This window comes from Sceloporus occidentalis, unplaced genomic scaffold (assembly GCF_023333645.1).
Source record: "Sceloporus occidentalis isolate IW3139 unplaced genomic scaffold, rSceOcc1.0.p SCAF_89, whole genome shotgun sequence".
NCBI classification, from domain to species: domain Eukaryota; kingdom Metazoa; phylum Chordata; class Lepidosauria; order Squamata; family Phrynosomatidae; genus Sceloporus; species Sceloporus occidentalis.
In genome coordinates, this window is record NW_028317069.1 from 1,461,912 (window position 1) to 1,474,445 (window position 12,534).

Here is a 12,534-nt window from a genome sequence, read left to right on the forward strand (position 1 = left end):
AGCAGGCGTGTTGGCTTTTGTAATATTCTTTCATACCTTTGGCCCAAAAATAATTTATATAATATCGTATAGTCTCTGCCTCTGCACCCCTTCCTTGTTTCGGTCCCCCATTCTGTTTTCACATGTTGTTTGGTATGCTTTCAGGGCCCTAGGCTCCTCCGTTGTCTCCGAAACCCTTTGCCGCGTCCCTTTTGCTAACGTTAAGAAAAACATGCCACCCTAAACATGAGACATTCTTTGTGCATGTGCTGTCGCGAGGCAGATACGCCATTTGTACTCATTCAAGTGTTCGATCTGGATTATGATTCCGATTCTAGTTCTAGGTTTTGCTTTCCAAAGAAGCCGTAGCGATCATGTTTTTATAAGATGCGTTGACGTTAATTTAACGAATGAAGACAATGTTTAAATGAACAGTTTGAAAGAAAAGGTTTCAAGGCGTTCCCATGTACGTGGGAATGGCATGCGCCGTGTGTGTATCCGGTGTCTTCCTGCCTTTAAATCAGCGAAGGGCACAGACCCGGCGGAGGTCCCCCTCGCATTCAGCCCGGTTTGTGTTTGGAGAAGACAGGTGTAATTGGTCGGACGCTCATTATCTCTCCTTTAGGAATGTGGGCTCTCTTAAGAAATCACTTATCCATGACGGCCCCTCCCGTGCACACAAAGACCCCCTTAAAGAAAGCGTGTGCAGGGGACGCTCGATTCTCAGCATGCCAAGAACAGTCATCAATCTTAAGCCAGCTGGCCTGCGTGTCACCATTCAATGAGTGATGCGTGTTTGCTTTTGCCCGCCGCCGAATCCTTAGCGGGTTTAAAAGAAAAACTATACGATAAAGTGAAAAAGCGTATTGATCAACTGAAAAACAAAAATGATTTGGATGCTTTCAGTAAAACCTGAAGCTGAGTGTGTGGCTGTAAATTCAGGGGTGACAAAGAAATTCTATAAAATGCCTTTTTTTTTTTTTTTTTTTCTTGCAGGTTTCTGGAAGTGGGGCTTCCCGTCTCATCTGCACCACTACAGAATCAGAGGGGTAGTGTGGTCTCCATGCCACCCCACAGCGCCCGCAGCCTGGAGGAATGGCAGAAGATAGCTGAATATTATGTGGAAGGTCCACGAATGGAGCTTGTTGGGGAAAAGGTACAGAGGCTTTCATAATCTACATGTATATAGCATTGACACATTAGGTAGAGAATGTTCTATATAAACTAAATAGAGATGTAATATTTGTGGGGTCCTAACCCCATCATACACACAACCTTTTACGGCCGACTGACCGACCACCTTCAGAAACTCCTTGGAAACAGCTCAACAGGCCGGTTAACTGTTTAATAACATTTAGATTCAAAAGCTAAATTGATTTTGTAGCCTTCCTAATGATATTTTGATGACTGTATAAGGAGACCCCTTTAAATCATAAGACATGCTGGCCGGTTGATTTATTTAGATATCAGATTAATTGGCAGTGGATTTGTGGTTTCCTTTCTTATATCCGCAGGTATTGCTGAAATCTGACAATCTGAAGATGTTTTGGGCCCCTGCACCCCCCAAGTTTTCAGCACCTCGATCACAAATTCAGAAAATATTGTTTGAAAAATATGAGGTAACAGAATCATTATAAAATGAGAATTATATCTACGTCTAGATTAAGTGGCACCAGTGGCAATTTATTTAAAGGGACACTCCAGCTATCATATGCATTTAATGTTAAAGATAGCTGATGTTCCCTTTAAGTTTTCATGCTGTCTCTTTTGCAAATGCATGGGGGGGGGGGGTCTTCATAATGCCCATATGCATTTGGCCCATTTCTCCCCCATCCCAGGGTTTTTGAAGGATAAGGGTTGAAAGTGGGCCAAACAATACCTTGTACACGATATACCTACCAGCAATTAACTCTAGCCCTGCATCGGGGAATGCTGCATGAAGCAGCTCCGTTTTAGAAGAATGCATATTATAGTACTCATTCATTCTTCTATAGTAGCAGGGTCGGGGTCATTAGAGATCTTTGGCGCATTTAAATAGTACATGGTCTTGCTAGCAAAACACACCTAGTGAAAAGAAACGGGAGACATAATGGGAACATTTAAACATGCCAAAAGGGGGAAGTGTAATAAAAAGCGGTGCCACAACTAGCATGAAATAGTTGTTTCCAAAATGTCTGTTTCACTAGAGTCCCAAATACCAACTATTTCCACCAAATTAGTAACTGATACAGGTACTTATGCTCCTCCTGACTCATTGAAATGTGAAACGAGAAACTTGGAACATGTAGAGCCAAGAATGTCCACAAGAGGCCACACTCGTGTTAAACATGAACATTTACAAAGTGTTTTATCTGCTAACTAATAGACTAATATACACACAATTTTCTAAGAGTCCTTAAATAATTGTAGTCTATTACAAGTGAAAACTGATACGGCCGTTACGTGTATTTTTTTATTTCTGGAGTTGCCTTTGCCATTTGGGAATGTCATTGCAGCTCACGGTGATTAAGAAGAATGCACTAGTACTCTTTAATATTCTTTCGTCATTTGAGAATGTGGATGTGTAAATATACGCTTTTGTGTTTCAGAGCTGCATGGAGGAACAGGAAAGCGCAGAGGAATTTTCATCAATGCACAAGGAAAGTGAATCTTCAGGTGATGAGCAGGAAGATCCAGAGGACATAGGATTGAGGGTACGGCATGTTATTGTAAACACATGCTTTACGTTGTCTGTTGACGTAAGCAATACTTTCCCCAGATCATTGCACTGAGATATAAATGCCACCCAAAACTGTCTAATTTTTTTTTTATCCTTCTTCCTATAGGAACGAATATTGTCTCGAAGGCACAAGTCATTGTCTGACATCACTTCTTCATCGTTTGCAACAGCGGCTCACCCACCATTGGTATGCTATATTTTGTTCTAAATGTAAAGTTCGCCTTTCATGCACATACAACGCAGTGGCATTACCCCGAACAGCACAATTAGAGGAACACGCAGCTCCAGTCATTTGACAGAGAGATATAAGTTATGATTGTATTAGTTATGATATAGGGAGATTGCAAGGTAGTGTATAACATAAATAACAGTCTAATATACACACACTTTTCTAAGAGTCCTTAAATAATTGTAGTCTATTACATTTTAACAGTTGGTTTTATTTGGTAGAATTTACTATCTGCGTCTGCGCCAGATTTATCTGACCGCCACGAAGCGAACGTTCGTTTGTCAGCTGACTTCCAGACAAGCATGAAAGAACTAGAGATGTTAAAGGATCAGTTGTTAAAAGCAACAGCCCCACTAGGTACTCCAGATGTGGCTTTGGAGACGACTCATAGCCAAGTCACCAAAACATTGGCCACAGAAAACATTCTCAAGATATCGTTGCCTGATGAGTCGCAAAAGCATGCAAGCTTTTTAGATTTCGGATGTACCCCAAAACCTGTCATGAAATATGTCCACTCGCATGAGAAGAAAGCCAAAAAAAGGAAGAGAATTCTACATCCAGCGAAGCTGCAAATTGTACTTCAGCATCTGAACCAACCACCAGGAAGGCTTGAAAGGTATGATAACTTATTCTTTGCATAACACACAGTAACATTATAGTACAGAGTATACCCATGCTCAGCATATATTTGTGGATGGTTCTCAAACTGTCAACTGTCACCACAAGATTGGTGAACGCTGAAGAGGTGGATGTCCAACACGTCCATGATCCAGCAGGCACTTGTAGCAATACTTGAAATATGGCTGAGGCACAATGAGGTGTATATATATACAGAAGCACGGGTTGGTAGGAACATTTGCAAAGGGGTCTGGATTCATTGTACATGATAAAGGACATTGCCTTATTACCAGCCAACACTGATTTGGAATGGAGTGTTACTAATAATTGTTTTTTCCTTGTGCTTGCTTCTTCCCCATTGTGAGTGTTTCTTCTTAGAAAGTCCTAGGAGTGAAATGGGTGGATAACAATGGGTGATGAGTACGCAGAGCATACGCTGAAATGGGCTATCGCCTGCACTCACAAGAACCTAAAGAATAATGTCCCTGGATGCTGCTGTTAAATGCCCAAAACCTTCCACAACATCTGTAATCAAGTCCATATTTACCTCCTATATCTTTTGAAGGGAGCACTTCATGGTCGAGTGACACAAAATCAAGTATTGATGAATTGCTACCATAGAAAGACATCCTTTTAGAGGCTTGTTTTGTCTACGTGGAGTAGCACCTTTAGAGTAATTCCTCCTTCGATTGTACCATAAAGAGTGTAACTATAACGCCCTCTCGTGATCATTAGCAAGCATTCAGATCTGGGTTGGCCTTATTTCCCTACGTTGTTTATACTGTGAGCTGGTATCCTGATATTAATAACTATGTAATTTCCTGGTCCCTTGATGACAACATGAGGAAAGGGTGTTGTAAAGGGTCTAACAAGGAGGTAAGGATGGTGAGATGGGTAATAAGGGATGGGAGTGGCTGGAGATTGAAGGAATAATGCACAACGAAGAGAGATAAAAAAAAAAGAAAAGAATACTACAGAAAAGGAGTGATGTGGAACAACTGTCATCATAATATATGTGTAGGGAGAGAGTGTGTAAGGGCATGTTCCATATGAGAACAATCAAAAGAATCATCACCTTTATGAGGAAAGCAGGATCATAAGGCCAGTATTATCAAAGATCATGAAATTACTGTTTTGGGTCATAACATTATATTCGCCACCAAACATCTAGAGAAAGTATTCATCACCTCCTTGGTTGCAGTTGGAATACAAAGTTCTTGAAGTTGGAGACCATTTTCCTTCATTTATTTTGTTCCAAACAATTACATTAATACACAAATCTCATTCCAAAGAACGCGGTTTTGTTAAGATTCCTAGAGGTCGAAAAGGAGAGAGCCTATATTTGAAGTCCTTATTATTCACACAATTTCATTTAGCACCATTTGGATAAAAGGCAGTGTAAGTGAAGACATTTCAACCCCAAGAAGTCCGTCCTACTGTTTTAATTCACGTACATGTCTTTTGATACATTGAACAATACTAACCTAGCACTGTGGTTCCATATGGGTTTTGTAAATCAATACTGGTCCTATCAACACATTAGAATAAATTACTTGCTAATTGATATTAAACATGCTATAAAAATTTGGCGTGTCATCGATTTTCGAATGAAAAGAGCTGATGAGTAGTAGTGTTAGATGTATTCAGGGCCGGACAGGCCTACCCGGGAAACTTCCCAGCAGGGTACCTCCTTTGAGGCCGGCCATGAAATTATACGTGTGACACGTTTTGGGAATTAACTCAATGGGCAGCAGCAAAATGCATGTTGTTTTTACTTCGACTATAATCATTCATAAACTTTGGATGGATGAGGGCTTGCTGTAATTTAAACCTGTGACTCTGAGATTTGAGCAGGCTCTGCAGCCCGGGGCATTTGCTGACTGAGCTAAAGGTCCTGCTTCTCTACCGTACTGGATCCAGTCCCCATGACCACTGTATGTGAATTGTATGCTCTTTAGGGGGCTGTGTGTGTAATTATATATAGATGTATAGGTAACTTATAATAGTCTGTTCTTGGTGGTGTAGCGGTAACATAACCTGCTTTACATGCAAAGCATTGCTGGTTCGAGTCCTGATGGCTTCTGCAGGGTGATGAAGTATAATTACAGTGTGATAATTGCTGTGTATATATATATGTATATATGTATGTTAGTGTGAATGTAAGCTTTTAGAGTGTGCGCAAATGAGTATTGGAGAAAGTAGGGTCATATACCCACGTCTAAAAAAAACAAACAAAACAGGACCAACTGCCTGGTGGTGTGAAGGTAAGGTAACCAGTATACTATACCAAGGGTTGTTGGTTCGAATCCAGATGGCTTCTCTGTGATGTTAATGTGTATAGGGTGTGTATATTATTTTAGAGTAGGGGCGTGTATATAAGTATATGTGAGTCAGGAGAAAGCAGGGTCATGAGGGGGTGTAGTGTTTGTACCTCTACAGTGTACAAAAACCCCCAGTAGCCTTTATTCCCGGTTATGTGTAAGGAAAGTCAACATGGCAACTGCGATTACTTTCTACTTAAACTTTACCATGTGTTTATTACATAGATCTGTTTCACTTGTAAGACTGCCTGCCAATGACAGACAAAATCGTGGGTTTGCTCTTCGTCCCCGGAGTGGCAGCTTACCAAATCAACTGGACTTTACTACATTTCTTGAAACCCATGGTGCTGTACTTTCTGCCAATGAAGAGCGTGAATGGGTAAGAGAAATATGGAACAAATGGTTTGATGAAGTCTTCCCCCCGAGTCGTGCCTCAGTGGAAGAAGCTGAAGTACAATTTAACATGAATGTGAAAGATCTTGATGAGCAGGGTGGAATGAAGGAAGTCTTAATAAATTTAGCTCAGCATTCGCTACCACCACTTCTGCGAGAAGACCCAAAAGTAACTGTCAAAGATCTGGAGACAGAGATTTCACATCTTACACTCTTAATCGAAGAACAGGCGAAGCCCTCTGTGTTTCACTGCTGCCGACGGGGCGCTCTCAATAGGATACTCGGGAATTTGAGCTTGGCCCTTCAAGATCTTGATTTGGTAAGATAATTAGATCATTTTTGACACTAATATACATTGATGAAATCTATAACTGAACTGTATTTGGAATTCCAGATGTCTAACTTTAACAGTGTAAATTAAATATACACATTTATTTAGTTAAAATATCAAGAAATATCATTACAAACAATTCTTCTAGTAACATTTCATTTCTACACCCTTGAGCAAATTCTGCATGTCGTGAACAAAAAAAACTTTTCTTTTTGACCATAGGCCAACTATTTGGAGGCACCGATTATAACAATTGTACCCAGATAGTGATGTATACAAAAGTACAGCACGTTGGATGCACCATACATAGTTACAGACAAAATACACAGTAAGATATAGGGTATAGCATACACGTGTTTTCTAATTGTTTTGTAATATTGTTTCTTTAGAACGTCTGCGGGGTTGAGGTTTCATTTTATTTAACCCCTTGTTACTCACAGGTTATAAAAGAGGAACCGCAATTGCTTGATGCCTATTGGCACCGGCATTTAATTTACCTGGCACAAGGGAAGAACAGCGAGGCTTTGGATGATCTAAACACCATCCTTAAGTACAACAAGTCCTTTGCCGGTAACGTCTCCCATATGTGACCCTTTTATATAATGCTGTAATCAAAATAGGCAAAATATGTCATTTCACTGAAAGTAAGCAAATACAATAGATTAATATGACAGATCTCAGGCTGCAAATGTGGATTAGGTAAGGAGATGCATATTTTTGTTCTTGAAAGGGACACTCCAGACATGATATGCACTTTAATGTAGATAACTGGATTGCCCTTTTAAATGTTATCCCTTTCATAAATGGAGGGATTTGTACCTTTTCCCACCAGTAACATGCCAAACACATCTCCCTGTTGGTGTTACACTCACCTCCAGCACTATCTCATATGTGAAATGTTCTTATAAACTATTAGGGGTTGCCTTGATTGTACTATTTCCATACCTGCTAAACAGCACCCCTTGGATTGGTGGTATAGCATCATTTATCATCTGCTTTATATGTCTTTCAGATGCTTACCTGTCCAAAGCTGAAATTTTTAAACAAAGAAAGGATTTCACAGTGTCCATCCTCAACTACAGCCAGGCTCTAAAATATCGTCCCACAGATGATGACATTTATTTCCGCCGTGCACAGATGTACGAGGCTCAGGATGATATTCTAATTGCCATGGATGACTATGCAAAGGTAACCGCCAATGGTTTGTACTTATGCCACATCTCAGGTGAAGCTTCATGTTTTTAATGGTTTCCAGGTCCACCGTTAATGTGGGAAGATGTCTTCTTCTCACAGGTCATGTAATTCTGTTAATTCTCCTAGGAGAGAAGAAAGTTAATTGTTTAGAGGTGTCAGGATTTCATGTAAAAATGTATGATGTATAAAAATCTAATTTAAGGCAATCAAAATACGACTTTGTTGTCTGGAAAAATAAAGATTTTTTTGTACAGTCATAAAAACACAGAATATGACAGCAGATTAGAACCATTCGGCCCATTTAACCTGCCCATTTTTCCTGCTGTAAAGATTCAAACTTTAATCAGTCGTAGACTCGAGAGCCATGTGCCTATGCCATGAATTTTGAAATTCCTTTATTCTGTTAACTTCTACCACTTTGCTCATATAACGTTCAAGTATTTGTGGAATGGGTTGCCTGACATACTGACCAAACACTATCTGTCTGTTCTGTATAGTGTTTCCACCATAATCCCAACCGTACAGATGCCATTATGAAACGTGGCTCATATTATTTTGAGAATGGCAACTGGACATCTGCTGCACAGGACTTCACTGCCCTCATCCAGCAGGACATCCACAATGTACAGGCGAGGTATAGTTATAATGATGTGTGTTTTTATGGGCAGGTGTGTCTAAGGGCAGTGTATGTGTACGTCTGTGTATGGACAGGGGTGTGTACAGGCAGTGTGTATGGGCAGTGCATGTGTATATGTGTGTGTATATGCGTGTTTAAGGGCAGTGTATGTGTACGTGTGTTCATGTGCAGTCGTGCATAAGGGCAGTGTATGTGTATATGCACTTATGGACAGGGGTGTTGACAAATATTCTTTGTCTTGAATATCTAAGCTTCTCCAGTGATCAAACAGCAATCAAGACCACAGCTTCTATGACTTATTAATCAGGTTTATTCGATAACAAATTATCAATTCATACAATATCAATGCTGGAACAAATGTTGATAAAAGGTATTGTAGGCTAAATATCTTGGTGAGATGAAGGTGAGAGCGTGGAAAGAGACCTTGTCCTTGTAGTCATGCCAATTTATACCCCTTTACATTTGGTTAGGGTATACGTAAAGGCATCCTATTGGAACAGTCATATGATACACCGGCATTCCACAGAAGACCCTCTAAACTACGTCACTTGATACCATATGTTCACTCAAGTTGCATTCAGGCCTAAAATGTGCAGAACAAAATAAAAGTATAAAAATTATTTCTTACAGGTGTGTAAGGGTGGTATGTGTATATGCGTGTTTATGGGCAGGTATGTTAAAGGGCAGATTATGTGTGTGTAAGGGCAGTGTATGTTTATATGTGTGTTTATGGACAGGGGTGTCTAAGGGCAGTGTATGTGTATATGCGTGTTTATGGACAGGGGTGTGTAAGGGCAGTGTATGTGTACGTGTGTGTTTATGTGCAGTTGTGTGAAAGGGCAGTGTATGTGTGTGTTCATGGGCAGGTGTGTGTGAGGGCAGCGTCAATAAAATAACCTAAAAATATCTGAGGGGGCACAACCATACCCGGAGTCCTACCATGCCCTGGCCCCCAAGGAAGTAGAGGCATACTCACCATCCAGCGACTGGCAGCCCTGCTGCAGCACCATCTCATCTGGAGGTCCCTGCGCAGTCTGATGCTCAGCTTCCTGTTTCAGAAGAGCAGTCACTGGAGTTACCCTGCAGGGGGGGGGGGAATAGGTGATAAGCCAAACTCCCCAACATAACCAGGGGACACACATGGGGGCCCTAGTACGTGAAGTGCCGCCTCCATGGTGCTCAGCTGAGCAGGAGGGAGGGCATGCTGGTGGACCGCCAGATGGATATGGGAGAAAGTGTCCAAGGTACTTGTGAACAGCCCTGTCACTAATCCTCCCTTGCTGTTTTAGGAGTATATTTTCAAATGAGGTAAGCTTTGAGCGAATATAGCGCAGTTCATAAATATTTCTGTGCGTTAACCTTTAACCTCTTGGTTTGCTGATCAGGATTTACCGTGGGAGAGCGCACACCCAGCTAGCCCATCACTCAGGGGCTGTAGAAGATTTTTCAGCAGCTATTCACCTGGATCCCAAGAACTGGTTGGCTTTCTATTATCGTGGATGTTTGCTGTGCAAATGTTACCCATACCAGGCACTTCAGGACTTCAGCATTTCAGGTAATACTATTATTCATAGCTTGTAGAACTGAGATGGTAATACTTCTAAAATTATAGTTTGTATACGTACGTGATTGTGAATATGTTGATACAGGTATATAGACAGATGTATGTTGAGACAGATGCTGCAACTGGAAAGCGATCTTATAATAAGGTTTGGTCATCCTTCTCTCTGTGGGTGCTTTCTTTGGCCAACATGTTGCTTGTTAATGTCATGCAACTAAACAAATATAAAACTAGTCCATGAGTATGAAATATCTGATCATTTCATAATGCCAATGAGCTACTATACTTTATTTAAAAATACATAGAGCGTCATGGAATACTGTATAAACGTATAATTACAATCATGTACAGTGAATACATTCAAATTTAAATACCTGTTGTTTTAAACTGTGATAATTATAATCTACGCTGTTCATACGCAGAAGTCTCGCTACATGAAATATTAAATTCATACACGCCATTAAATTAGCTGTTCCATTTAAACATTTTGTACTCTCTGGCATTTTAAGCAACATGTTATTCTTTCTAGGAGCTTTAACAAATTCTAGGACAGCAGCCTATCTTTACCAGCTGTGGCAAAAAGAATATATGTATGAATGAGGCAAAATTCTAAGATTTTACTAGTCTCATGACATAAAGTCATGATTTTATTAAGGACACGGAGGCGAGTATTATAGTGCATTCTCTTTCTTTATTACTACTCCCTCAGCAGCAAAAAACAAGGGAAGCAGTTAACTGAAGAGAAAAACATATATAAAGTGCCATAACATATCAACCAATCAGCATAGATCCAACATATCAAAAGGTGAGAGACACTGCTGCACTTCCTCTTTTCTTGCGAACGTAATCAGCCCAGAAGCGACTCCACACGAACAAACATGGACATCGGAAACCTTGGACAACGGGTCAGGAGAGTCCAGAAGACATCAAACTAGAACAGAAGAAAAGAATAACGGTAGAAATCAAGGACTAAATTGGAACGGTCAACACTAAATGAGGTAAGACAATGTCAACCGTAAGACAATAGTGCCACATAAACATACGAGCAGAAAACACATAGAAACTATCCGAAATGAATCAATAAATAAACCGTATTATAAATACATCACAACAAACATTGAAGATAATAACAGTAAAGAAACCCAAATGAAGGGAAGGGAACGGGAGGGAATAATACTCGCCTCCGTGTCCTTAATAAAATCATGACTTTATGTCATGAGACTAGTAAAATCTTAGAATTTTATTAAGGACACGGAGGCTCCTATTATAGTGCAAGTTCAAAGCTGATCAACCAAACGCTCAGAAAAATGCTGCACCGGGCGAAGATAGAATTCCCGAAATGTGGAATCCGAAGACCAGTCTGCCGCCTTTAAAATATCCTCCATGCGACAACCAACCGCCAGGGCCTTGGACGCCGAAGCACTTCTAACAGAATGCGGGGAGAAAATGGACATATCAATACCTGCCTGCTGCAAGATCCACCGCAGCCACCTGGAAAGAGTAGGAGAAGAGACTGGACCATGAGGTCGCCTAAAAGAGATGAACAACGGGAGAACGGAAGGATTCCGAAGAATTCGAGTGCGAGACTCATATTCACGGAGGCAAAGGACTGGGCAGAGAAGAGGCCTGAGCGGGAAGGACGGATAGAAGACCGACTTTATATTGGTCTTCGTCCTTCTAGATATATCAAACAAGACACCATCCGGACGGTAGACCTTAGCAGAAAAATCCAAAGCCCTGACATCGGAAACCCGTTTACAGGAAAGTATGCAAAGAAGAAGTAACAGTTTCGCAGAAAGCTCCTTGAGAGAAAGGTCTTGATTAGGGGACCAAGCCTCCAAAAAGCGAAGAACAACATCAATATCCCACGTAGAAGAATAACGTGGAAGAGAAGGTCTAGAGAAACGGATACCCTTAAGTAACCTACAAACCATAGGGTGTTGGCCAATAGGGACCCCGTCAAGAGGGACATGGCCAGCCGAGATGGCGGAGCGATATAAATTGACCGTACGATAGGCCTTGTTGCCATGAAAGAGGTCCGTAAGGAAGGACAGAACCATATTCAGAGGGGCCGAAACGGGATCCAATGACCTGCCCAGGCACCAGCAAGACCAAGATCGCCATGCAGAGGCATAGGCTCTTCTAGTTCCCGGAGCCCAAGCATCGGCCAAGAGGAGGAGAGTCTGTTGTGAAACACCCTCGACAGACCAAGGTCCCCGGAAACACGCCAAGCCACCAACCGAAGCTTGCCCAGCAGAATCAGGTCGTGAGGATGAAGGTCCGGATCGAGGAGAAGATCCCTGAAGGACGGAACGATCCTGGGAAAATCTGACGACGTCTCCAACAGTCTGGGAAACCAATGCTGGGACTTCCAAAGAGGTGTTATCAGTACAAGAGACGACTTGCAACGAATCATGTGCAGGATCGTCCGGGCAATCATGCTGAACGGAGGAAACGCGTAAAGAAGCGTTGGCGGCCAGTGTTGAAGGAACGCATCCGTGGCCATCGCCTCCGGGTCTGGTCTCCAGCTGAAAAAGGTCGGGAGATGCGTG

The 12,534-nt window shown here is 41.5% G+C and overlaps 1 protein-coding gene across 1 annotated transcript in view; it reads left to right on the forward strand.

Annotated features, from left to right (window-relative positions):
• LOC149284674 (uncharacterized) overlaps window positions 1–12,534 on the forward strand; it is a 60,843-nt gene that overhangs the window by 9,302 nt on the left and 39,007 nt on the right. The window contains exons 5-12 of the mRNA XM_089496304.1: window positions 976–1,135; window positions 1,494–1,598; window positions 2,568–2,672; window positions 2,805–2,885; window positions 7,031–7,160; window positions 7,603–7,778; window positions 8,282–8,418; window positions 9,807–9,976. Coding sequence (XP_089352430.1) covers window positions 976–1,135; window positions 1,494–1,598; window positions 2,568–2,672; window positions 2,805–2,885; window positions 7,031–7,160; window positions 7,603–7,778; window positions 8,282–8,418; window positions 9,807–9,976 — 1,064 coding nt within the window. The remainder of the gene's footprint in view (window positions 1–975; window positions 1,136–1,493; window positions 1,599–2,567; window positions 2,673–2,804; window positions 2,886–7,030; window positions 7,161–7,602; window positions 7,779–8,281; window positions 8,419–9,806; window positions 9,977–12,534) is intronic.